This window comes from Podarcis vaucheri (assembly GCF_965113315.1).
Source record: "Podarcis vaucheri genome assembly, chromosome: 12".
Lineage (NCBI taxonomy): Eukaryota > Metazoa > Chordata > Lepidosauria > Squamata > Lacertidae > Podarcis > Podarcis vaucheri.
The window spans coordinates 54,840,768-54,867,417 of NC_138750.1; the positions used below are offsets into that span (position 1 = coordinate 54,840,768).

At 46.8% G+C, this 26,650-nt stretch overlaps 1 protein-coding gene across 8 annotated transcripts in view; it reads right to left on the reverse strand.

Annotated features, from left to right (window-relative positions):
* SCN5A (sodium voltage-gated channel alpha subunit 5) overlaps positions 1 to 26,650 on the reverse strand; it is a 223,519-nt gene that overhangs the window by 74,469 nt on the left and 122,400 nt on the right. For all 8 annotated transcript variants that reach the window (XM_082192123.1, XM_082192121.1, XM_082192122.1 and 5 more), the window contains exon 16: positions 21,679 to 22,143. In XM_082192123.1, coding sequence (XP_082048249.1) covers positions 21,679 to 22,143 — 465 coding nt within the window. The remainder of the gene's footprint in view (positions 1 to 21,678; positions 22,144 to 26,650) is intronic.

Consider the following 26,650-nt stretch of genomic DNA (forward strand, 5'->3'; position numbering starts at 1 on the left):
AGCCAACATTGCAGGAGGAAAGTTTGGTGCATTCATGGGCACAGCAAATGATAGGATCCAATAAATCTGCTTGTGAACCCTGTCTGAACTGAGTGGGCAGCTGAATACATGCCCCAGAACCTTGCAATATATGACAGATACTCAGAGATTACTTCTGCAAACGAAATGAAAGCTCTGATAATCTAGAGGAAAGAAGCACATACTTAAGTCTTGGGTATCTATTCAGTGTTCTTGGTTTGTGGCTCCAGGATAGCAGCAACAGCTCAAATCAAACATGTATGCACCCCCTCCCCCCAAAAAACCCCTTGATTATTTCTGAGTAGCAGTGTGACTTCTTCTCCCCAAAAGCAAAAAAATTGTGTGAAATGCTCATTTCAGAGCAGAGTTTTTGCTCTGGGGGTGAAAGAGGGATCCTTGAAATACTACCCAACAGACCATGAGTGACATATAGGCTAAAGTCTGGGCATTTGTCCAAATACATGTTGTCAAATGAGCAATGCCTGATATCATTCATTCAAGTGCCATGGATTTTTGTGACTACTAGTGGTTTATTACATTTGTCTTCTACGGCTTCACATACCTTAGGTGCCATACTACGGCACCTTGTCCTGAATAAGCGACTTGGAAATCTTTAGGGCAAGAGTGTGTATGACAGCGTCCCTTACACTGGAGAAAGTAAGTGATGGAAGAAAAAACAATGACCAGGTCTTAAATAAAAGGAGGGCAGGAATACAGGGGTACTGAAGACTCTGGAGTAGAGAGAGGCGGTAGAAGCAGCTCATTGTGTGGGGTGAAGCTACTTTGCAAGAACACCAGACTGGCTCCTGCCAATGTGTTTGTGCTGTACTGACCTCACAGAATCACAGAAATGCAGAGCTGCGCAGGGGTATTGGAACTATATGACCCTTGGGATCACATCCACCTCTACATTTCTAGGATTCTCTGATTCTATGAGATCAGCACAGGGCAAACACATTGGCAGGAGCCAATCTGGTACCCATTTGCATCGCACTGACCTCCACACCCCTCCACCTCTCCCTCTTGGTAAGCAACCATGACCCACCTGTTGGGAAGCTAGCGTAGCAGATCCTTCCCACCTGGCAATGGTGGACAGAGAATCTTAAAGAGTGTGCTGCATTGTGCTGTGTGCATTTGCAAAGCAGGTGTAGAATCTAGTACTTCTATTGCACTGTGGTATATTCTGAAGCTCATCGTTCACCAAGAACCTACTGAGAGGTAAAGGCGTCAAGCTGGGAACGCACAGAGTTTGTAACTCACCGAGACCTGGCACCCTTGGGACTGGAAAGTGTTCAGTCAAGGGCTTCAGCTGGAAGTGAAAGGCTGTAGACCAGTGGCAGTACACATGTGTTGCATACAAAAGGTCTCAGGTTAAATCTCCAGCATCTATGCGAAGGGGGTCAGTAAATAGCACTGGGGCAGAGGCCCCTTTATGCATGAATTGGTCTCCATGTTGCAGGAGTCCATTGGCTTAGACCACAGTGAGACCTCTTAAATGGAGTAATGTCTGAAAGGGGCATATGAGTGGTGTTAGATCTGTAAGTGCTTCGTCTAGATGCCCCGATGGACTCCTGCTGACCTACGTTCCCTCCTGCCTTGACTCCAGGCTGAGTGAAATTTTTGATCTACCCTGTGGACCATCCAAACACAGCAGTGTATATATCTCCCTCCCACCCTCTTTACTGAGCTGTCGCTCAATGGCAGAGCTCATGCTTTGCATGCAAAGGATCCCAGGTTCAATTTTTGGCATCTCCAGGTCAGACTAGGATAAGACCCCTGCCTGAAACACCCGAGAGCCGCCGCCAATCAGTAGGAGACTAGGTGGGCCAATGATCTTGCTCAAGATACGGCAGATTCCTCCGTGCCATTGTGTTTCTCTGCTTTGCAGAATCACCGCGGCTCAAATCTGATGCAGAACGGAGCACAGCTTAAAAGAAGGATGTGCATGCTTGTGTGTCAAAATTAGAAGATACATTTGGGTGCTTTGGATAAGTGCAAAGGCTTACTCACAGCAGCAGCAGGCAGCTCACTCATGTCCATATGACCCAATTAGTCAGCCCATCATAACAAATGTATACAGGCAACTTCCGAAGATGAGTGAGCAAATGCGGCTGGTCCTGTGTGCTGCCTTCCAAAGGATGCCAGTGAAGAACAAAGCTGCCTCATTGGTCAAAAATGGCAACAGTGAAATAGCCATAACACTCTGTGTGTGCGCACACGCGCATGCACACATGCACATCAAAATTCTGATTTCTAACCATTTAAAAAGTAAATAAATACCATATTTCTAGACTGCCATTCAGGAGAGAATGGTCACGGGTCATTTTCAGGAATTTAAAAATAATAATAAAATGTCCATGCAAAAAAGAGTGAAAAACAATAAAACAAACATTTTAAATTACATGAAAACAATGAGAATCTTCGCCAAATCCCCAGTGTCCAATGGGATGAACCAGTTCTCGCTAATGGCGAAAGGGGTATGTCAGGGAACTGCCATCAGCTCAGAGGCGAGAGGTGGAAGGACAGTTGTGTTATAGGGAACCTCTGAAAATCTTGCGAAGCAGCTCCTCCTCTGGAGAGGAGGAAAGTCCCACCTCCAGTGGGGAGGAGGTGCAGGGACCAGGAGATGCTAAAGAGAGCCTCAACACGGAGCCAGAGCAAAGCGGAGGGGAGGGAAGTACCCCTTTGCCAGCGCCCACTCCTTTCAGTGGTTTCAGCGCAGAGAGGGGAGGAGAAGGATGGGGGTCACGCGACTGTTATGCTGGGGGAGGTACAAGGACCGGCCACTCCCAGATTCTGCTAGCAACTGAGCCAGACATGAACTTGCGACGCTCTTCACTGTAAATAGTTTGCACTAAGAATAAAGCCTGGAAAAGACAGGTTGGAGTCTTGCCTGTTTGCTCTCAAGCAACCACACCACCACCTGACAGGGTACATAGAGACAGTGGACAGCATTCCACAACTCCCGAGTCGTCCAAGAAAAGGCCCTGTTAATGGTAGAAAGTCAGCCTTACTACCTGGGCGGTTATACATGTACTCACTCTCATATAAGTCCTACTACAGTGGGGCTCAATCCCAAGCAGCTGTGTGGAAGATTACAATCTAAAGCAGGGATGAGGATTGTCTGGCCCTCCAGATGTTGGACTCACCTGTTGGGTCAGGGATGATGATGTCTGACTACAACTACCAGATAGAGGGACATGGGTTCCCATTTCTGGTTTCAAAATATACACTTTTGTGTGCAATTTTGCCTAAAGCACAGGGTTTTTTGCTGAGCAATTTTCCCTAACTCAGTTTACCCTAGTAGATGCACTTTTTGTACACATTCCTTGGCTGGGAACGGGACTGCTAAATTCAGAGAAGTGTGAATTTTGAAGGGCAGCTGTGTTTTCAGTTGTTGCATTGTTTTGGAAAGTGTGAATTGGGCTGGTTCATTTTTGAGCACGATCTGAATCATATTTCTTCCCCATCCCTGGCACCCTATTCCAGCCTGTGCTGTGCCATTGTATACATCTTATGTGCTTTTTTTCTTCTTAAAACCAGTAAACACAGCATTTTGTGCAAACATTTACATAAAGCACTTATTTTTGAGAACATGTGTGCCAAAAACGGATTTCAAAATCTGGAGAAATATGTGATGTAACTGGGAGCTGCACTTCGACCCGTTGGTGACTTTGGGAGCTCAGAACGGGTCAGTCTGCTGGAAGAAGTGGACAAAGCAAATTTCTCCCCCATTTCTAACTCTACAATTCTATTAGATGGGAACCAGTTGTCAGGGAACTGCCATCAGAGGCAAGAGGAGAGGTAAGATGCTCCAATGATGCAGGGGAGGGAACTAGCAAGGAGAGAGAGAGAGCTTCCGCTGGGGAAGGAAATCCAGGGGACACCAGGGAGAAAGGGGAGTCTGAGAGTACTGCGGAGGGGAGGCTCCGAGACTCTTCCAGTGAAATCAGCGGAGAGAGCGCAGGACCTCCGCTTGGCACGCCCATGCTGCGCAGAAAGCTTCCACGCAGAGAATCTAGGAGGAGACTTGGAGTCAAGGAATTTTTATGTTGGAGGAAGTTTAGGAGACGCCCACTGACGGATTCTGCCAGTGACTAAGACAGTCGCGTTGTAAGGGCTGTCAAACCAGGGAAAGGTTTAGCTATACGACCAGCTTGGAGCAGTTGCAGTTTACGCACAAGCAACCCCAATTCCCATTACACCAGTCAATTCTACATTCAACTCCCTTCCATGCCACAAAGACAGCTAAAGGTTTGGGCTAGACAGTACATAAGAACGCCCACACTGAGTCCATCCTGCTTATTATTGTCTGCGCTGACTGGTAGTGCCTCTTCAATCAGGATTCTTTCCAGGTCGGCCTGGAAATGCCATACTCTGAGTCTTGGGCCTTCTAAATGCAAAAGGGTTGCTCTACCATTACGTCATGGCCTTCACCAATGAGAGGAGCAAGAGACACGGTGCACCTGCCCAAATGGATGCCATATTTGGGTGCCATGGAAAACATCAAAGGGAAAGTGATGTGTACTTTTTGCTCCTCTCTTCCGCTTCCAGAGCTTCCTATTTAGGCGCAGGATATTTTCAGAGGTGTGCTACTTTACTGCAGTGCTCAAAACTGGTCCTTGCTCAGCAAAGGTGGCTGTTGTCCAGTGTAGGCCTGGATAACAGAAATACTTGTGGAAATTAAATTCTGCTCAGTTAAACTACACAACGCTCAACAGCAGGAGAAAAGCTATCTCACCATCTGAACTTTCCAATTGCTGTGCTCAAAAGCACAACGCGCCCTGCTTTCTTGAAATCCGCTGGGCTTCTCCCAAACTCAATTCCTGGACTTTTTTGTTGTTGTTAAGACTGTTATCTGATGCTCTTCACTGGAGCGGGAGCTCAGGAACACTAGTACTCGACAAAAGAAAAAAGAGTGGCCATTGTTGCTAATCTTTGCTGTCTCTCTATACTATACAGTGGTACCTCGGGTTAAGTACTTAATTTGTTACGGAGGTCCATTCTTAACCTGAAACTGTTCTTAACCTGAAGCACCACTTTAGCTAATGGGGCCTCCTGCTGTCGCTATGCCGCCAGAGCCCGATTTCCGTTCTTATCCTGAAGCAAAGTTCTTAACCTAAAGCACTATTTCTAGGTTAGCGGAGTGTGTAACCTGAAGCGTATGTAACCCGAGGTACCACTGTACAAGATCATGAAGGGCAATGATCAAGTACAGCCCCCTTTAACTGAGTATAAATAATATTTATTTTTTAAAAAAATGTTTGACGGACTACTGTATTTTAATATTTTGTTGGAAGCCACCCAGAGTGGCTGGGGAAACCCAGCCAGATGGGCGGGGTATAAATAATATTAGATGATGATGATGATGATGATGATGATTTGCATCACAGGAACTCCTATACAGTGCTTGATGCATCACGGCTTCATGGGCTGGCAGTGGAAAGCACAGAACTGGGTGCAGAACCCGGCTTCCTGAGAAATGCAGGTTTCATTTGCAACAATCATGGAATAAAGTTAAGAGGAATTATGCAGGTGTGCTTAGTTTGCACAATTTAAGCCAAGGAAATTTAGTTGGTATAGAAAACATATAATAGAACCGTAAAATTGTAGAATTGGAAGGTACCGCGAGGGTCATCTACTCCAACTCCTTGCAATGCAGGAATCTCAACTACAGCATCCATGAGAGATGGCCATCCAACCTCTGCTCAGAAACCTCCAAGGAAGGAGAGTCCACAATCTTCTGAGGGAGACAGTTCCACTGTGGAACAGCTCTTACTATCAGAAAGTTCTTCCTGATGTTTAGTTGGAATCTCCTTTCTTGCAACTTGAATCCATCGGTTAAGGTCCTACCTTCCATAGCAGGAGAATACAAGCTTTCTCCATCTTCCATGTGATAGCCCTTTGGATATTTGAAGATGGCTACCACATCTCCTTTCAATCTCCTCTTTACCAGGCTAAACATAGTCATCTCCCTCAACCATTCCTCATAATGTTTTGTTTTCAGACCCTTGATAATCTCTTGTGCACATGTTCCAACTTGCAAATATCCTTCTTAAATTGTGACACCCAGAACTGGACATAGTACTCCAGGTGGGGGTCAGACCAAGGCAGAACAGAGCAGTACTATTATTTCCCTTGATCGGGACACTATACTTCTGTTGATGCAGCCTATAGAGTAGCATTAGTGTTTTTTTGCTGCTGCATCACACTGCTGACTCATTAAGCTTGTGGCCTACTTTAGATCCCTAGACCTTTTTCACATGTACTACTGGCAATAATAAATGTGATGGCATATAGCTAACCAGATCTGGCAATGTGGCAACTTTGTGAAGCCAATTCAGATTCGGGCAATGGAACACTATCCTCACTTTGAATTGCCGTTGTGGCTCCTCACTTAATCAAATCTGATGAGTTATCTGGCATCAACACAAAAGGCAATTCTTACTGAGGGTACGAAGCATTGTCTTCCCTTGAATTATGGGTTGGGAAGGAAGTTGTAATACAATTTTGTGTCAGATTGCATATCCTAGGATTGGTTTTTCTCCCTGGGTAACAAAACAAGCAGTTTCAGTTTGCAGGTTGAGATCCGTAACCCTTTTGACAGCCATGTTGTGCTCCCCACACAGAGACCGACTGACTAAGAACCCCCAAGGCAAAAGTCTCCCAAACACAACAATCTCCCACCCGGTGGCAGAGTAGTGGGAGAAATAATAATAATAATAATAATAATAATAATAATAATAATAATAATAATAATAATAATAATAATTCTATGCCGCCGTTCATCTGAGGATCACAGGGCATTTTAAAAAATGAAAACACAATCATACATAACATAGTAAGAAACAAATACAATAACTGCTTTAATCAGTCGCCTCAAGTGATCCTACACAAAGCTGAATCATGCAAGGCCCCACACTTTTCACTGACTGCTCGGCTCTTCAGTGGACTTTGGTACGGCATCCATTACGTTAACTGCACTTTGGGGAAATGCAGAAATAAGTATGTCAACATTCCGAGTTCTCTCCCAGCCCAATAGGTTAATCGCATTGGCAAGCGGCCTTGTTATGAGATGGGTTCCTGTGCGTGTGGAGGGAATGGTTCTTTTGCTCTGGACTTGCCGTCACATGTATCCGAGTTCCTTTTGCCTGATTTATATCAGCAGCGACTCCCGAGACAAATCTACTTCATTACAGGAATCCCCCCCAAGGAAAAAATCTGGGGGCAGAATGGTGGGTTCCCCTGTGATGGATGTCAGACACGGATATTCATTAAGGAACACTGACCCATCTGCTGCCTTTGCCGTGTTTCTTGGGTGAACGACAGCAAATTCAACCCACAGAGGGAAGTGCTGCAGTGTAGTTGTCATCTTGTGAAGGCTAAATATCAGCTGAATAGATTATAGGTAGATTGACTGACTATAAGGATTTTTTATATCAACATTTGATCGTATTCCCATGCTGTCTTTATGTCTTTGCCTTTTCTTTGAAAGTGATCTCTGCTTTTTCTGCTTTCTGGTATTCTCGGGTAAAGGCTCAGCCACCTAGGAGCCAGATGGGGTGGCAGGGGGCTTTGTGGGTCAGATGGGCAGTTGAAGGTGATTCAGGATACAGCTAGGCAGGTCTGGGAAACAGACCAAGAAACAAATGGAGGAGGCAAACCTAGCAAAGGAAGCAGGGCAAGGACAACTCCAGGGGGTAGCAATGGACAAGAGGACGTTCCCTCCCCAAAGCTGTCCTGCTGCCTCATTCGTTCATCCCAGACCTCAGTCACAGCACACTTGTGTTTTAATGTGTATACCAAAATCTTAGCTCCCTTAATTGTGGCCTTTGGAAGCCATTCGCTCCCCCAAACTAGTTTTCCTGGAGTCACTCTGGAGGCCGGCAGAGACATAGCCTCCTAGGAGAGGGTGGGGAACCCCGGGCCCAGAGGGACACATGTGGCCCTCCAAATCTCTGGAGAGAATTGGGTGTCTAGAATTCTCTGGTGTTTGCATGGAAGACTGTCTTGCCAGAGTGGTGCATGCTCTAGTTATCTCCCGCTTGGACTACTGCAATGCAATCTATGTGGGGCTACCTTTGAAGGTGACCCGGAAACTACAACTAAACCAGAATGTGGCAGCTAGACTGGTGACTGGGAGCGGCCGCCAAGACCATATAACACCATTCTTGAAAGACCTACACTGGCTCCCAGTACGTTTCCGAGCACAATTCAAAGTGTTGGTGCTGACCTTTAAAGCCCTAAATGGCCTCAGTCCAGTATACTTGAAGGAGCGTCTCCACCCCCATCATTCTGCCCGGACACTGAGGTCGTGCCGAGGGCCTTATGGCGGTTCCCTCACTACAAGAAGCCAAGTTACAGGGAACCAGGCAGAGGGCCTTCTCAGTAGTGGCACCCGCCCTGTGGAACGCCCTCCCACCAGATGTCAAAGAGAAAAACAACTACCAGACTTTTAGAAGACATCTGAAGGCAGCCCTGTTTAGGGAAGCTTTTAATGTTTAATAGGCTATTGTATTTTAGTGTTCTGTTGGAAGCCGCCCAGAGTGGCTCGGGAAACTAGATGGGCAGGGTATAAATAAATAAATTATTATTATTATTATTATTATTATTATTATTATTATTATTATTATTATTATTCCCTAAGGTGCAAAAGTAAGAGTCACATCTATTGCTCTGCTCACTTTTGCCTCTGGCCCTCTCCTGCCACTGGCATGTTGCCATCAGGCTGAATTCTTTGAAAATAAGTGAAGCTGCATCACAAAATTTGGAGCCGTGTATGGGGCTTCCCATGGCCAGGAGCATTTCCCACCAGTTAAGGTTGGCAAGTTAGCTGTATCCTCTTCTAGACAGAGATAGCATTCCCACAGTTACCCGTGCTCCAGTAACGTGGGACTACTGTGATGCATTGCAAGAGGAGCTGCCCTTGAAGACTAGCCTAAAACTTCAGCTACTACAATACACGGCAGCTACCGTTCTAACAGGGCCAGTGGAAGGGAGCACATCATGACAGTTTGAAACAGTTACCCTGGATACCAGCCTGTTTCCAAGCACTCTCCCAAATGACAGTTCTTTCCTTTTATGTGCTGAACAGCTGAAAACCTGGGTAACTGCAGAACCAGCGTCTCCCACGCAAATATGCCTGGACATTAAGATCGTCCTAAGATGGTCTGCTCTGCATTCTCCTGCCTTTGAAGTAAGGAACCCAGTGATGGAGGAAAGGGCATTTTCCACCGGGGCTCCTTCTGTTCTGAAATCCCCTCCCCAAGGAAACTTGCCTAGCATCTATTTGTTGTAGTGGTGGCAGCTGAAAGGGCCTTTTCATCTAACCCAGTCTTTTTTCTGTCACCTTTCAGGTTTGTTTTAATCTAGAGCCCTGTTTCCGCTGTATTGGACAGAGCGCTGCTGTGGCTGTTTTGAAAACAGTTTTGGTTTTATGCCTTTTAAGAAGGTCTTATTGTAGGCTGCTCTGAAAGTCTTCAGACTAATAGAGCAGAAGGTAAATGCTTTCAGCAAACAAACAAACAAACAAACAAACAAACAAACAAACAAACAAACACTTCCTGCTCTCTGTTCTGATAACACTTCTTTCTCCTCCTGCAGTTCTGTGAGATGGCTCTGCGCCCGCCTCTTCCCACTGCCAGGAACTAAACACAAGTAAATCTGCTAATGGAGCCATACAAAAACAAACAAAGTTAATCAAGCACGAGCAATCAAGAACTAAGATTCATTTCTTTGATCAGACAGATGCAGAACTACCGAGAAAACCAACTGCTGAAGGTTGGGAGGAATTAATTAATGCCGTACAGAAAATGTGCGTTGGCCAACGATCAATGAGCTTGGGACAACTGATGAGCGGAAAGAATGAGCTTTCTTTACCCAGACAACGTGCTCCAACTCCCAGAACCAACTTTAAAAAAGAAGTGTTTAAAAGAAAATAGTTGAGATGCAAGCCAGCTCCTCAGGCATGTGGATTCTGTCTGATCAGGAATATTAGTTAGATGAGGCGAACACAACCATCCCTTGCAAAGCCACTGGGCTTCCCTTGACAAAGGGTCTCCTGCAGTAGCTATTCTGAGGGAAAGGAGATAGTGGTGGTGGATGTTAGAAAGGGAAGCAATCATCAACAGTAGGGGATTATCAGATGATGGACAGTGGTCCTCCTGAGCTTCAGACAGGGTCCCCCCCCCCCAGCTCTACCTGGAGATGGTGGAGACGGATGCTGTGGACCTGGGATAGCTCAGTCAGTAAAGCATGAGATGCTTAATCTCAGGATTGTGGGTTCAAGCCCCATGTTGGGCAAAATATTCCTACACTGCAGGGCTTAGAATAGATGACCTTCCAACTCTACAATTCTATGAATCAAGAGCTTTTTGCATGCAAAGCTGGCATCCTACCCAGTTGCAGTTGCTCCTATAGTATACAAGCCGGAGCTTTGTACTGATCCAGCAATGCTGTCCTCGTGGGAGGACATTCTGTGGACGGAGACTGTTAAAAACCACTTACGTGAGCCGGCAAGTTCTAGGTCAAAAGTGGTTAATACAGGTGTGGGTAGTCAAGTATTCAAGTAAAATATTTCCAGGGCTGGAAACATTTCCAAACTTACCATATTTTTCGCCCTATAGGACACACTTTTCTCCCTCCAAAAATGAAGGGGAAATGTGTGTGCGTCCTATGGGGCGAATGCAGGCTTTCGCTGAAGCCTGGAGAGCGAGAGGGGTTGGTGCGCACCGACCCCTCTCGCTCTCCAGGCTTCAGGAAGCTCTGCGCAAGCCGGGGGAGGTCTCCCGCGGCTTGCGCGGAGCTGCCTCTTATCCCGAAGCCCCGGCGCGCTCAACAGTTGCACTGGGGCTTCGGATAGCTCCACGCAAGCCGGGGGAGGGCTCCCGCAGCTTGCGCGGAGCTGCCTCTTATCCCCAAGCCCTGGCGCGCTCAGCAGTCGCGCTGGGGCTTCGGGTAGCTCCACGCAAGCCGGGGGAGGGCTCCCACGGCTTGCGCAGAGCAGCCTTTTCGGGGGGCTGGGGTCGGGGGAAGCTCGGGCTTCCCCCGCCCCAGCCCTGCGCCGGGGGGGGAATAAAAATATTTTTCTTTATTTCCCCCCAAAAAACTAGGTGTGCCTTATGGGCCGGTGCGTCCTATGGGGCGCAAAATACGGTATTTGCAAGGCTTTTCTATCAGGCGGACTCTACATGCTTAGGAAAGATATCAACCCAACTGATCTCATTCTTCAATGAACCTGATTGCACACTGCATCTGCGACATCATCAAGTAGCCACCACTAACTAAATATTTGGAGGCGCAGCGTGAAAATGGCGAGGAACCACTCAGATGAGGACTTGTAAGGTCGCAGCAACATTTGCTTAAGGGATGGAGAAATAAGGTCAACAAAAACCCCACTGGTGCAGCAGTGAAAACATCAGTATTGTCCTGTCTATCTTTGTGAGTCTAGGTCTAAATTATGCACATTTGCTTAATTATTCCTCCAGATGGAATAAGTCCTTCAAGAGGAATAATAATTAGATATGCACAGCTTTTGGAATGTTCTTCACAAAGACTGGGTGGAGGAGGAAATGGACTCCAGTTTGAACCCAGATAAAGGATTTGATCAAGGGCCTTTGAATCGGTGTGGATTGCAAGCTGTAAGAAATCAAGACCAAAGCTGCCTAATTTATGGTAATCCATTACTGTAGAATTTAGGACAGCAGTCTTCAGACTGTACTCCCTTGGATTCATCAGAGGTTCCCTGCAATGGGACCCAGATGGACAAGTTCAGCGGAGGCTCCGTGCTGGAAAGGATCATAAACGGAATAGAAGCCAAGCATCATTTGTGACTTTCTGGTGTTTGTTTGGCACTCTCATTTTATCATTTATTTTTCTGGAAAGATTTATTAACTGCTTACAGAGATATCTAACTGATGTACCGGACAACATTGAAGATAAAACACAGCCTAAACCCTCAAAACAATTCACAGAGAGACAGACAGACAGAAAATAGTAACTAAATTATATGCTGGGATAGGCTTACTGGATTGTTTTCAGCCGGTGTCTAAAACAATATAGCAAGGGGACCTGCCTAATGTGAATAGTTCATACAGGGCACCTAGTTAGATCTGTTGGGTCACTGCTATGTGAAAACTGTGCAAGGACCCTAAGGTGCTCTCTTTCCTGCAGTACGCAAAGGTCCTGATGGAGATGACCCCCAAATATGAAGAATTTAAAAAAGGAAAACAAAAGAATTGAAAATCCTTGGGCTAGGCAGCTGATGACCTGCACATTGATTCCAGGCCCCACAGGCTTCTCAGTGAGAACCCCTCTTCCATCTCATCATTCTGTTGTACCCCTCATCCACTTTCCCCTATGCACAGGGTTGCAGGTTGGCGGCTGCTGTAGAAGAGGAAGAAAATTTGATGGGAAATGGGGAAGTGTGGGGGAAATGGAACAGAAGTTTTGCTTCCCTTTATTATGCGGCACAGCCAGACGCTTCCTAACAGAAGCAAAGGTGTGAAGAGGGCATAATATGCTCCATAAAAGCTTCTGTTGCTGGAGGAAACAGGTCTTGACCAGAGAGTTTTGGTTCCGACAGGAGTTTGTGAGCAGACCAAATGCTGCTAGCCCTTTCAGTCGTTGATCAATTCAAAATTTTCCACAACTTTTCCCTAAGGCCTGAGAGAAAGTGTTAGACAAGGGAGTCTTCCGGTGTCCTCTCCTCAGTCTTTTACACGCTCACAACTGGCAATGTTTCACACACATTCAGTCTCTCTCTCTCTCTCTCTCTCTCTCTCACACACACACACACACACACACACACACACACACACAACCTCTGTATGAAAAATGGGAATGCCATGAAAACACCCACTTCAGTGCACAAGATAAAAACCCTATTCAACTGCCCCAAAGACATCAAAAGCACATTAAAATGTCAAAAATGGAGACAAGATAAGGAACTCATTTACTGCCTTGTCTTCCTGTGAAACATGCTGCCCCCTTTCCCTACACATCATCCTGAAGTAACATTTCAGTCTCTGGGATTCCTCAGAAAGAGATACACAATACTGAGGCCTTGGCGCGGCTGATCGAACCAAGAAACTTTACAACCTTCTTACAAAGAAGCTCTCTTCCATTTTATAAAGCGTGTTCTCCCTAACAGAGAGCACGTGTTGCGGTTGGGGAACAGGCCGCCCAGCCATGACTAGGCAAATTAATCTGCAACCCTGGCCTTTAGGGTTAATCGGGTTGCTGGGGGAATATGATTGTTACCAATTTGGAGGAGGAGTCAGAAGCTTTAAATAGAAGGGCCAGACGTAGGGACGTCCTCTTGGCCGTTTTGCATCGGATCACATGGAGCACTTGGACAATCTTCTCATTGTCTGGTTACATTTCTTTATTTTTTATTTCCCCCCCCCTTTTTTTTAAATCCTCTCTAGTCCCTTAAATAATTTAATTCCCCCCTTTATTTCCCCTTTCTTTTTAATCCTCTCTAGTCCCTTAAATAATTTAATTCCCCCCTTTTCCCGTTCGATTTCCCACCCCACCCCTTACCCTGCCCTGTGGGAAGATTCTCCCTGTATCTGTGGCTTGCCTTTCCCAATAGTGAGAGAGCCCCCCATTAGGGGCTTTCTTTCGCAAAAAGGTTTCCCCCATTTCTCTTGTTGAAATTGTGTGGCTAGTCAGGGCTGTTCCCAGCTTAGCTGGTATCACTTTCGTTTATAGTATCCCCGAAGGTTGGCTTTATGGCTCTCTGTGCCTCCAAGGACTATGAGCACTCTGTATATGCTCTTGAACTATGCTGTTTCTGAACAAGTTTATTTTCCTTAAGCGGCCCATTTGTGATAAAAGAACTTTGGGTTTCTTGAAGGGGTGCTTCCCTCTAAAAGGGCAAGCAGGGGTACCTGGACAAGCTAGGGGCTACCTCAACTCTGCTATTTCACTGGAAACATTTATGCCTGGCCTAGCAGGTGATCCTAGGGCTTTGCCCTAGAATTCGATGGCCTGGAAGTGTTTCTGGCCTGAATAGTGTCCCCATGTCGTCCATGAAGCATTGGTTTCACTGGGTCAGCAGATAGTGCCGGTAATGCCTAGGTTGCAGGATTGGTCCCTGTATGGGACAGCTGCATGCTCCCCCATTGCTCTACCTGGACACTTAGGTCCTTTTGGTGGTTACCTCACTGCGAGGGATGTAACAGGCGCCACATTTGCAATATGCAACTGGGAGAAAGCACCTTTGCGTGCCCGCATTGCAGTTTGCGTTGCAGAGCACGGCGCTGCACGGGCTGCAATTGCATTGCATTGCTAGGAGATTTGCAGTTGCATTGCACGGAGCGTGTGTGCATTGCATGGAGGGTGTGTGTGCATTGCACGGAGTGTGTAGTCGCATTGCATGGAGTGTGTTGTTGCATTGCACAGAGTGTGTTTTTTGCATTGCACGGAGTGTGTGTGCATTGCACGGAGTATGTAGTTGCATTGAACGGAGGGTGTGTGCAGTGCACGGAGTGTGTAGTTACATTGCATGGAGTGTAGTTACATTGCATGAAGGATGTGTGCATTGCAGGGAGTGTGTTTTGCATTGCACGGAGTGTGTAGTTGCATTGAACGGAGTGTGTAGTTGCATTGCACGGAGGGTTTGTGTGTGCATTGCACGGAGTGTGTAGCTGCACTGCACAGAGCGTGTTTTTTGCATTGCACGGAGTGTGTAGTTGCATTGCATGGAGAGTGTGTGCACTGCACGGAGTGTGTTTTTTGCATTGCACAGAGTGTGTGTCTGAAAAGGAAGCTGGCTCGGCGGCAGCTTGGTTGGGACTTCTTTAGGGATTCTGGCCAGCGTCGGCCCTGTAAATTTACATATCATGTTGGCAGCACAAGATGCCCACTGCCCAAGCGGGGGCTGGAAGCTGGCAAGCAATAGCTCAATACCTTTTGCCCATATTCCCATTTTATTTAGGGATCCAGTTGGATATCGTTGCTAAAACATACCACTTGCCTATGGAGAAGCTGTCTGCCTTGAAGGAAGTTATTTTGTAATACTTCCTCTGTAGCAAGTGATGCTTCACCAGATCCGATCTTGCTGGGTCACTTAACTAATCTTCCCACTAGGCCAGGCTGCCTAGATTTCACCCCTCCCATATCCAAGAATCTCCTGAGGAGTCTGCTGATTTTCCAGAGAGGAGGAGGCGTGTTCTGGTCTCTACTTATTCTGCTCCAGCACCAAATCAGTCAGTCAGTCAGTCAGTGTCAGAGAGAGAGAGAGACTGAGTGTTAGAGATCATGTGTAGAGATAAGGTTGCTGCTAAGGGCAGCTGCAGACACTCAGTGCAGTGCAGCATTTATTTATGCTTAGACCTATTAAGCTCTGTATATAGTTTGTATAGTTGTAGATAAAAAAAAAAAAAGAAGATATTCTACAGAGCTGCTCTCCGAGTTGTTTATATGCTCTGCTGTACTCTGCTGTGTGACGACTGTCTTCTTGTTGGAGTGAATCCGGTGCTCACAACTCTAAGCTGTGAGTCCACAGCACTTTGACCTGTTCCTGTGCAGAAGGTGGTCTCTGGAAGTGCTACCCAGCTCGCCTAGCCCAGTTGGGGCTGAAGTGGATGAGTCCAGTTGGTGGCACTGGCTCAAGGGCGATGCTGACAGAGGTCCCCTTACCTTTGTGTATGCCTACCAAGTGTGGTGAAGGCAGATATCAGGCGATGGTAGCAATTCCTGAATGTATGCAATAGTAGTTCGCCATGGCAGGATACCTTGAACCCGCTCAGGGATTTTCAGGTTCATGCTGGTGCTGCTGGATCTTTGCCCTTTGGTTTTTATTTCAAGGGCTGCTGGTGTGCAAAGCTATGGCCTCAAGCCAGGTGTGGTGAGGCAATCATGTGACATAACTTTTCTTGAGTTTTCCCCATTGTAGTAGCAGTTCACATGTGGCCCGAGGAGTTCAGTGACCATCGGATCTGCTTTTGGTCTGATAACCAGGTAGTGGTGAGGTCTTGGCTAAACAGTCCTCACACTCTAGCACAGTCTCCGCCCCTCCGCTCATGCTTTCAAGCTGCGCCACTTAAGGTTTAATATTGTGCTTTCTACGCTCCAAATTACACTGAAACACTATCCGATTTTCAGATGAAGCGCTTCAGATCCTGGGCTCCAGACTCAGCTATTGCCAGACTTTTCCAGACCTCCTGTGGCATTTTGACAACAATTAGTAATTACAGAGAGCGGCAGTTTCCATTTCCCCTTCTGCTTTTACCCCTTATGGGAAGGCCTGGATGGATTTCTTAGCCTTAAGCTGGCAGTTCTCGGCCATTCAGAAGAATTGGTCCCCATCCTCTGAGCAGATCCTGCAGTATTTGGTCCACCTGCTGCAGATTGGGCATGCGGTTATAACTATCCGAATTCAGTCCGCTGCAATGTCTGTTACATTGAAGCTTTATTTTTCAGAGACCCTTGTATAAAGTTTGCAGTGCGCAGGGCCTTGGAAGGTTGGAACCTCCAACCTCATAGGACAGTGGGCGGGAAGTCGGTCAATTTTTACCTATGCAGTATCTGCAACAAGTTAAAACTTGTCTGCGGGTTAAAGATCAAGGTGAGACTCCTTTCAGCAGTCCATTGCATTTTCGCACTGAGGGTTGGGAAAATGGTTGTTGGAGCCAGCACGGGGCTGAGAGTCTGGAGGCTTATTGCTTCTGGACTTTTCCTTATCCTTTGGAGCTTGTCATTAGAGTTGGTAACTCTAAAACAGACTTAGTGGGCAGGAGTGCCACAATCAGGCTTCCCGCCACAGGTGAGGAGGGCCCTTGCTCGGATAACAGAATATTTGGCTTTTTATTCCCTGGGGGCTTGCCCGCTCCTAGTGCATGAAAATGGGTTCCTGTTAGCCAGGCATCAATGTGCTTACGTCGTGCACCAGTTATTACAGCCTGCGGCTTGCTTACCGCTGAACACTCCTCATTCCTTACGATTAGGTGCTGCTGCAAAGGCTGCACACTGGGGGCCTGTCAGTAGACAGGATTGTGAATACGGGTCATTGGAAGTCTGACGCTGACAAGGGTTATATCAGGAAGTGTCACAGTGATGTCTGTGCTGATGCTTGTCTGTTATTTCCTTTTTTCATAGGAGCAGCTGTGCACATTTGGGCCACAGCATTGTACACTAGGCTGGCAAGCATGTTGACGGGTTTGGACTGGGGCGCCATCTCAGTCTTCCTGTCCATGTGAACATATACAGGATGTCTAGATGGGGAATGCTTTGGGAGGAGATCCTTCCTTTGGTGCGGTCGAGTGTGACCTGTTCAGGTCCTCCCGCAGTGCTGGTGGTACAGCTGTGCAAGAATGTTTGCTGTCTTCCTCCAGCATAAGTTTGCATTCCTGCATGCAAGAGGGCTTGGATTGAGTTGATGGCAGCTCTCCCTGGACTCAAAATAATTTAAGGCATTGGTTCAAGGTGGTCTGGAGGGGGGGTTGGAGCACCTGTCCCCTCCAATGCGCAAAGATGTTCCATTAAGGGAATCCAAGGATTCGCCATGCTTTTGTCAACCCCTTTTGAGGGGTAGGGCCATGCAAGAGTCCCTGGGAGCATTTGGGGTGAGCTTGAGTCCGATCCTGGTTCATTGCTCCCCCATGCTGTTTACTGGAACTGACGATATGGTGGGGCCCAGTCGTCAGTGCTGCCCTGCTGAGGTCAGGTGCAGCTAGTCGGGACCCAGTGCCTAGACAAACTAACACCGAGCAGGCCAGAAAGCATGTTAATAAGGCGGTGGATAATAGAATAAAATAAAGAAAATAAATAAAGTAAATAAAATAACAAATAAAATAAAATAGGTCCTTGCTTTAGGTGGTTCTGTAATATTGCACCCTCCTAATTTTCTTCAAGGCTGTTGCCCTCTTTAGGGCAGATGGGGTGCATCTGTCCCCTATGGGGAACGACACCTGGCGGGATGCGATTGCCTTGGGATTCATTGCTCCCCCACAATGTTTGCTGGTACTGACGATATGGTGGGGCCCAGTCGTCAGTGCTGCCCTGCTGAGGTCAGGTGCAGCTAGTCGGGAACCAATGCCTAGACAAACTACCACCAAGAAGGCCGGAAAGCATGTTAATAAGGCAGTGGAAATAAAATACAGGTCGTTGGAAATCGAATGCATTCAAAGGTTATGTTCGTTAACATTATTGGTGTCTTACAATTTTTGCTTGTTTTATCTTAGGTTTAGCAGCTGTCCGCATCTGGATGGCGGTGCACAGCATCATGCATTGGGCTGGCATCAGTGCACGGCAGTCCGGATTGGGACCGGGTCTCGGCCTTCCTCCATGTGCAGTTGCCTTGGCTGTCCAGACGGGGAATGCGCCGGCCAGAATTCCTGCCGCTGATTCGGAGGCAGGTGCTGCTGGAAGGGCCGCCCACTGCTGTTGGGGTGCAGCTGGGTGAGAATGACCTGTGTGGCCATGGACTGTTTTTCGCTATGTGCTGCGATTTTGGGTGACCTGGAGACGCTGCGGGCAATGGTGCCAACAGCAAAAAATTTTCTGATCAAAGCTTTTGCAACGACGCATTTGGAGGGGCAGTCGTTGCCCAGCTGCCACTGAAAGGGCCAGAAAACTCATCAATTCTGCTGTTTCAAAAAAGATTTTTGAGCTGGGTGGAGATGTGATTTCCCACCCTGAGATTCTTTTTGAGAGGCCATCCTTTTTCCGAGCTGATGGCGTGCACCTTGCTGCTTCAGGGAATGAGGCTTGGATAGGTGCGGTGGTGGCCAAGCTGAGGTCTTGGTTTAATACAGCTGGGAGAGAACGACCTGGTGGCTATGGGCCATTCTTCACTGCGTGCTGCAATTTGAATGGACTTGGGGACATTGCGGGCAATGGTGCCTACAGCAATGATATTTTGGTCTCAGCTTTTGCAATGATGCGTCTGGAGGGGCAGTCGTTGCCCAGTCGCCACAGAAAGGGCCAGAAAGCGCATCAATTCTGCTGTGACACACCGGATTGCTGAGCTGGGTGGAGATGTGATTTCTCACCCTGCGATTCTTTTTAAGATGCCATCCTTTTTCCGAGATGATGGCGTGCACCTTTCTGCTTCAGGGAATGAGGCTTGGTTAGGTGCGGTGGCTGCCAAGCTGAGGTCTTGGTTGGGGCTGTGAGTGGTTTGGCGGTGAGCTGGAGGCTCCATGGCGGTTAGGCATTGGTTAATTGGTGCTTGGAGGGGTAAGTGCCTACCCCTCCAAATGATGCGGAAAGGGAATTCCGTTAAAGGAATCCAGGGGCTTGCCATTCTTTTGTCCTTGTCCGTGGAGCCGGACTTGGGCCGTGCAAGCCCCACCGGAACATGAGGGTCAGAAGTGAGGGCTTGTTTCCCGGCCTCCCTTCTATCCAATACTTGTTTCCCACGCTGGCTTCCGGTGGAGTCCGGAAGGGCCAGCCCTGTCCTTGAGGGCCAGGACAGATAGTCATAACCAATGCCTAAGCAACCACTCACAATTTTTTGTATTTTGAATAAAGTTGTGGCCAAAATTATGCCAAAAACCTTAAACAAAATTGATGTGTGAAGTGTGTGATTATTTGGGGGGTGGCACTGTGGAACTCAACACGCAAAGCGTGTTCTCCCTAACAGAGAGCACGTGTTGCGGTTGGGGAACAGGCCGCCCAGCCATGACTAGGCAAATTAATCTGCAACCCTGGCCTTTAGGGTTAATCGGGTTGCTGGGGGAATATGATTGTTACCAATTTGGAGGAGGAGTCAGAAGCTTTAAATAGAAGGGCCAGACGTAGGGACGTCCTCTTGGCCGTTTTGCATCGGATCACCCGCCCTCCCTCCCTTTAATAGGGGGGTTTTTTATTTAAGCTGATCGCTTGACCTTGCTATGCCTGTCATGGTGTCGTTCGCCTTGGTGCGGGGGCACGGTAGGAATTTTGCCATCTGGCTGATTGGCTGGTGCCATTTGGTTTTTGCCTACTGCGTAGCAAATCGTCACAACTTGTAAGGTTGGCGGTTAGGCATTGGTTAATTGGTGCTTGGAGGGGTAAGTGCCTACCCCTCCAAATGATGCGGAAAGGGAATTCCGTTAAAGGAATCCAGGGGCTTGCCATTCTTTTGTCCTTGTCCGTGGAGCCGGACTTGGGCCGTGCAAGCCCCACCGGAACATGAGGGTCAGAAGTGAGGGCTTGTTTCCCGGCCTCCCTTCTATCCAATACTTGTTTCCCACGCTGGCTTCCGGTGGAGTCCGGAAGGGCCAGCCCTGTCCTTGAGGGCCAGGACAGATAGTCATAACCAATGCCTAAGCAACCACTCACAATTTTTTGTATTTTGAATAAAGTTGTGGCCAAAATTATGCCAAAAACCTTAAACAAAATTGATGTGTGAAGTGTGTGATTATTTGGGGGGTGGCACTGTGGAACTCAACACGCAACTTGAATTATCGACAGCCATTTTTATAGTAATCACTTTCAAACATAAAAGCATTCACAGGGTATAAGAAACTGAGTCACACTATGACATTCTCCCCACTCGAAACTCCAAAGCCTGAATAAAAGCCCATCTCTACTTTGCCAAGGCTTTGAAGGAAACCACAACGCAGGCAGAAATGATGTTTAGAAAACGTCTATTCTACAAAGCTGCACCAGTTTTGTGTGCTTTTTGCTGTCATGGCTTTATCTAAAGAATCCTAGGTATTGTAGTTTCATGCGGATACTGAGAATTTTCTGCTTGGGATCCCTAGATCCCTCACAGAACTACAGTTCTCATGATTCCCTAGGGAGAGGGAATGACAGCTAAAATTAAGCCAGGGGTGTAGTCATATGTCCTTGTAGGCCACAGAAAATGTTGGAAGCTTGCTGAGAGGAGTTTGCATGGAATTAAAACAAATAGAGTAAGGGACCTCCAGATTCCTAGACCTTCGGTCTCTTTGCTGACCTCCCTATGTCTTTACAGTTAGACTGATACATCTTAGGTTTCATCCAGTTTGCAACCTCCTCCTCCCCACACCTCTCTCTGGGACCTTGGCTCTATCCTCTAGAAACAAAGGAAAAAGCGTAGTTGCCTTTCCCTTCTCCAAATTAGCCAGCTAGCTTAAAACAAGAAACTTTTTCTATCCGAGTTATGTGTTTCCTATAATAAACACCATTATTTTCTTACTCTGCAAGCATCTCTCTGTGCATGCAACTGAAACATGCAAAGTCTACTCTTTAGCCAAATTCACAAGCCATACACTGAACTCTCTGCATACCAAAAAGCTCCAACACATTATTCAGCTCCATTTCAATAAAGACAAACATCCCTGTTGTGACCAGGAGGCACAAGCCCAGTAATAGACAAAGAGGAGTTGGCCTTAAAAATTATATCCAGCTACATCTTCAAATATACTTCAAATATACTATAATACCAAGCCAAGCCAAGGGAGATGCTATGGTCGTACCCATGGATGTCTAACCTGCAGTTTGGGTGCCACTTGTGGCATAGGCCTGGGTTTGTGAGGCTACCATAGATTAAAGATCAAATTGCAGCCTCTTCCACCAGCGCTGCACCACTTCTAGCAACAGGGCTAAGAAGACAAGAGAAAACCTCCACCCCACAGCGTGGGGAGCCACATAGCATGTGCTACAATAGCAATGTCTACCACACTGCCTCCAGGCCCCCGAAGTTGTTCACCACATCAAAGAATTACTGAAGGATGAGCAGCTTACCTGGTCCGTTTCCGTAAATGTGCTCTGCTCATCATCCTCAATGTCAGACTCTCCCGGAGCAATGGGGACACAGATGGACAAGTTTGGGTTGGTCATGAAGTCATCGTTGTGGTCCACCTGCTGCTTCTCCCGGTTTCCCTCAACCCCGTCACCACCGGTGTGGTTCTCCTTGTGGTGGTCCTCTTCCTTGCCAAACTCCATGCCTGTGTGGTTGTTGACGCAGTTGTGGACGACGGCTGGGTTCTGAGCCGCAAGCTTCATCATGGCTTTTTTTTCAGCCGTCGCCTTCGGCTGCCTGAGGACGCTGCAACAGAAATCCCACATGGCACGTTTGGCGTAATTGAGCCCCCTGTTGATGCGCGCAAAGGCGAGCTGCAGGTTGTTCATCTCCCCGTCTTCATCCGGCGCGGAAAGGTTATCGGCACTGAAGGAGCTCAACAGCAAGGCAAGGAAGAGGTTCAACACCTGAAAGGAAAGGAAGGGGTGTCAGCCATTTTGTTTGGGAAATGGCCATAGCTCAAGTGGTAGACACAGTGTTTCTTAGACCTGGGCCTCTGGGTGTTGTTGGACTAAAATTCCCATCCCCCTTGACCACTAATCCTGATTACAAGGGATGATGGGAGTTGTAGTCCAACAACAGCTTGGGACAGGCTTCCTGAGCCCACCATGCTGCAAGCCCAGATTTTATCACAGCACACAGAATACATACACACCTCACCCACACTCATTTGCTCACACAGGAGAAGGGAAAACCTGCCCAAGCTTCATTCATTTTGGGAATTGAATGACCTACTTTAAGGGGAACCCTGACATATGGCGAGAGAATGCCTTCGACCACTGCAATAATATTCCTCCTTTCGCACTGTGCTTATTCTTAATTTGCAGAGTTCATAGAAGCGCCTCCAAAATTAGGTGATTTAAAAGAAAAGAGCAGGGGGAAGGCGGGCAAGATGCATTTTGGTTTTGTTATATTTATATATCACGACATGAATGCATGTGCAGTTATCTGGAATGAGTTATTTCGGATCTACTGGATTTTCAATGTAAAGGTCTTAGATGAAGAGAGTCCAGATGGGAGGGACTTCTAGAATGTCCCCTTGTTCTTTTCACACATCTTGAGAAGCAGAGCCCATCTCCCCTATTATAGCATCAACAACTCCCTACAGCAGACTATAGCTGGGAAGACATTTTCCCCTAACACTGAAATCACTGGATCTGGGGAATTCCACCACCACCAGCCACACATTCCTCAACTGTGTCCCTAGCTGAAGTTTCATTACTTCCTTCCATAGAAGTGATCTGATTGGCCATGGGTCTAACTAGAGATTGGGGAAGGGAGACCATCAGCTTTGCTCCACCCCCTTGTCCAAGCTGTCAGAGGTGGCCCTAACTTCCTTCTCAACTAGCCGGCAGAAACGCCAACTTAAACTTCCACTCGCCATTGGCTGGAGGAAAAGAGGGTATCAGCTTGCCAATTCAGGCTCTTGATTCAGCCTTCCAACCAACTGCTAGAAGAAAATTCAGATGAAAATTGGCAAGGGATGAAACCTGACTCTCCAGAGAGACCCAAACGGCAGAAGACAAAGTTGCAGGAAAGCAAAATGCTGCAATGCTGCAATCCTATACTTCACCCCACCCCCTGCAGAAACCATGGAAAATTTCTGAAGGTCTTGATGGACCACTTAATGATTTTTCTGCCTGTTGAAGCAATTGCATTGCACTGTGCCACATGTTGTATGGCATTTAATTGCATTTCTATTGCTTCTTTTATTTCATATGTATTGCTGCAAGCCACTGCAATCTCCAAGATACGGTTTATTTACACACATTTATAACCTGAACCTCTGATGGAGGGTCTCACAGCATTAACACTCCAAGAGGGCCTTGCTTCTCTCATGGCTGTGGCCTTGGATCCAAACGGAAATCTGCCATGGCTCCCTGACTCTCTGCTCCAGCTTGTTGCGTTTTGCAGGCTGCCACTTTTTCTCTCTCAGCTCACATCCCTGCGAACTGCAATCCTAAACAATTACTCTCCTTCCAGCTCTGGCATTTGTCCTGCCAACTAACCCAGAGCTGAGGGGATGGGGCCTACCCTTTGCCGACTGGCATAGACTTTGCCTTCTTAATGGCTTAATGGCCTTCACCTTGCCTTTTGTTCTCCATAATGGCTCTTCTCCCTGGTGACAATATATTTTGCAGGTATTCCCTGAACCGTGAAGTCTACAAAAGCAGAGATCCTTAGGTGTCTGAATACCAAATTCCATGTGGCATTCCATGCCTGTAGAACAGAAGACTGCTGTTCCTGGCATTTCTTGGTCTCTTTCGGTTTAATTACGAAAATCCGTGCCCAAGAACTCTTGCAAGCCAGCACGACCTTAATTACACCGCTACCACTCGATCTGAAGTATCCTGTCATTATTAATCCATCAGGCACTCACCGTAATCACCATGATTAGCATGAATGCATTTTGGCATCAATGGCACATATCCCATTGTCCGGCCGAAATAACCTCCGTCGGCCTCAGAACTGTACAGACAGCTGCTCGAATTCAATGAATGGGGCCGAAGCATAATCCAAAAGGGGGGCACGGAAAAAGCTAATTTCACAATAGTAAAGTGACCTTTTCAATCCCTGTAAATTTCATGTTCGGTGTAGAATGGCTTCACAGCAGGGATGGCATTACGGGTACAAGAGTGAGCAGCCACCTAATACATGCATAATGTGGAACACAACACAAGTGACTGGCTCCGTTCCACCCCAGGAATTCAAGTTCCCACATTTTCAGGTTCTGCCATGCCAAGCGCATTCTGTAAGGAAAAGGAACAGAGGAGGCACCGCAGCTTTATGGCATGGAGAGGGAGGGGGAAGAAGCAAATGAAGTTGCCTCTTTCTTACAGAGGAGGGAGAGAAGGCAGTTATACTTGAAATTCAACCATCTCTGAAGAAAAGCCAGGAATCCCCGAACTTTCTACATTGAAAGTTCACCAACAGGTAAAGCTAAAAAAAAAAAAAAGCCAAACGTCTACAACTTTTGAGAGAGGACCCTTTTGTGGTACATGCATTAATATTCCAAAAAGCCTCAATCATAATACTACATCCACTGATAGCAATGACCAGAACCTATTGTTAACTTTCCTGGTCCGCTCAGACTTTCTTTAAGGTGAGAACAGGGTGACAGTGACAGTCCTGTCAATTTTGGTAGGGAAATTGGTGTTACTTTTTCTCAGAGATCTTTGTCTCATAACAAACCTGAAGGATAAGGCAGTAATCACTGGCTGCAGCCATCCAGATCTTTCCCTAGGGGCAGATTCGCCCCATACATTTAAAGCACATTGAATGCACACTGAAAGCACATCACTTCCCCCAAAGAATCCTGGTAACAGTAGTTTTCTTCCCACAGAGCTATAATTTACAGCACCCTGAACAAACTACAGTTCTCAGGATTCTTTGGGGGGAAATCATGTGTTTTAAATGTGTGCTTGGTGTGCTTTAAATGTATGGTGTGCATCTACCCTAGAGCTCTCATAATCTCTGACCACTAGCCATGCTAGTGGGAGCTGGAATCCAAGGGATGGATTTAGACACTAGGAGAGGATTAGTTATTACAATATTGCTTAAACTTGGAAGCAAAGGTTGATTTAACCTTCTACAAACAATAATCCAGGATGCTTTAATGTGGAGTGGGTTTTCCTGGTATTGCCCCTTTTCTCCCCTTTAAAATCAACCATCACACACATATTGTTTTGGGAAGAAATGAAAGCAATGTTTACTTCCATAATCTAAGTCTTGAAGCAGCAGTTACAGCAGCAAACATGGAGGCAGGTTTATAACGACTAAGTTGTGAAAATGCAAAATCTAAGTTCAAAAAGATATGCAAATGTGGTCAGCTTGGAAGCATAATGAAGAAAGACGAGGCTACCAAGGAAGGATGTATGTATGGAGTGTTACAGCTTCCTGCCAAGGCAAAGGAAGTGATCTCACAGAGTTCTCTCTAGCAAATTTTACAGGAGAACTCTGTAAGCCTCAGCCCCTTCATGTGCCTATCTGGCAAAACATGAATTGTTGGTTTGACTGCAATAATGTCCAAAACCAACGACATCTGGTGGGCCACAGGTTTCTCATGCTTACACTAAATGCTGCTGTGAGCATGGACAGCAGACTTCAAGGTCACTTATGGCTCCCAGCAATCTTTTAGAGCTATTCATTTATCTAGCTGGAGGCAACCACTCAGTTCATCTGCACCCAATTTTAAGCAGGTGACCCCCTTCACCCAGGTACCTAGTTAGGCACAGAGGACCTCTAAATCTCTTTCCACCATGTTCCTTATTTAAGTCTTTTAAGTGTTGCCTTTTTCATAGCTGCGTAACTTTATCCCGGCACACCTGCACTCTTGCATAGAGAGCACTTTTTCATTCTAGGTATCATTTATCATAGGCTATTTGCGTTCTCTTATAGACCTTTTACAACACACACACGTGCACGCAAGCACACACACACACAGACGCAGCATACTTAGAAGTCCATGCTTTTAACCAGAATAAAGTAAACATCAGTTATCATTGTTTGCCGCTGCTTTTTTTTTCTTTTTCTGAACAGCCTGCCTCGGAGTCATGAAGTCTAGTGTTTAGACAGATCAAACCATTTTATATGCAATGCCCATTTGCTTGCTATCTCTTCGCTTATATTGTCTCTTCTGCTGCTCTTACTGTGAACGATCTTTAACAATACCCAGGGCGCGCTTGCATCTGTGTTTCCAATACAGGGATGCCTCGTGATGAATTAGCTCCTGCGCTCAGATCCTGCGCTACCTTCCGTGCAGTTTGGACACTGCTGTTCTTGTGAAATGGAATGGCACTGGGTTTCCCATGGTGCTACTGACATAGCAACAACCAGCAGCAGATGGATGTGCACAGGTCTACTTTGGAATCAGCCCAGAGTAAATGGATTTAATTTCCCGGAAGGTTTCTGGAT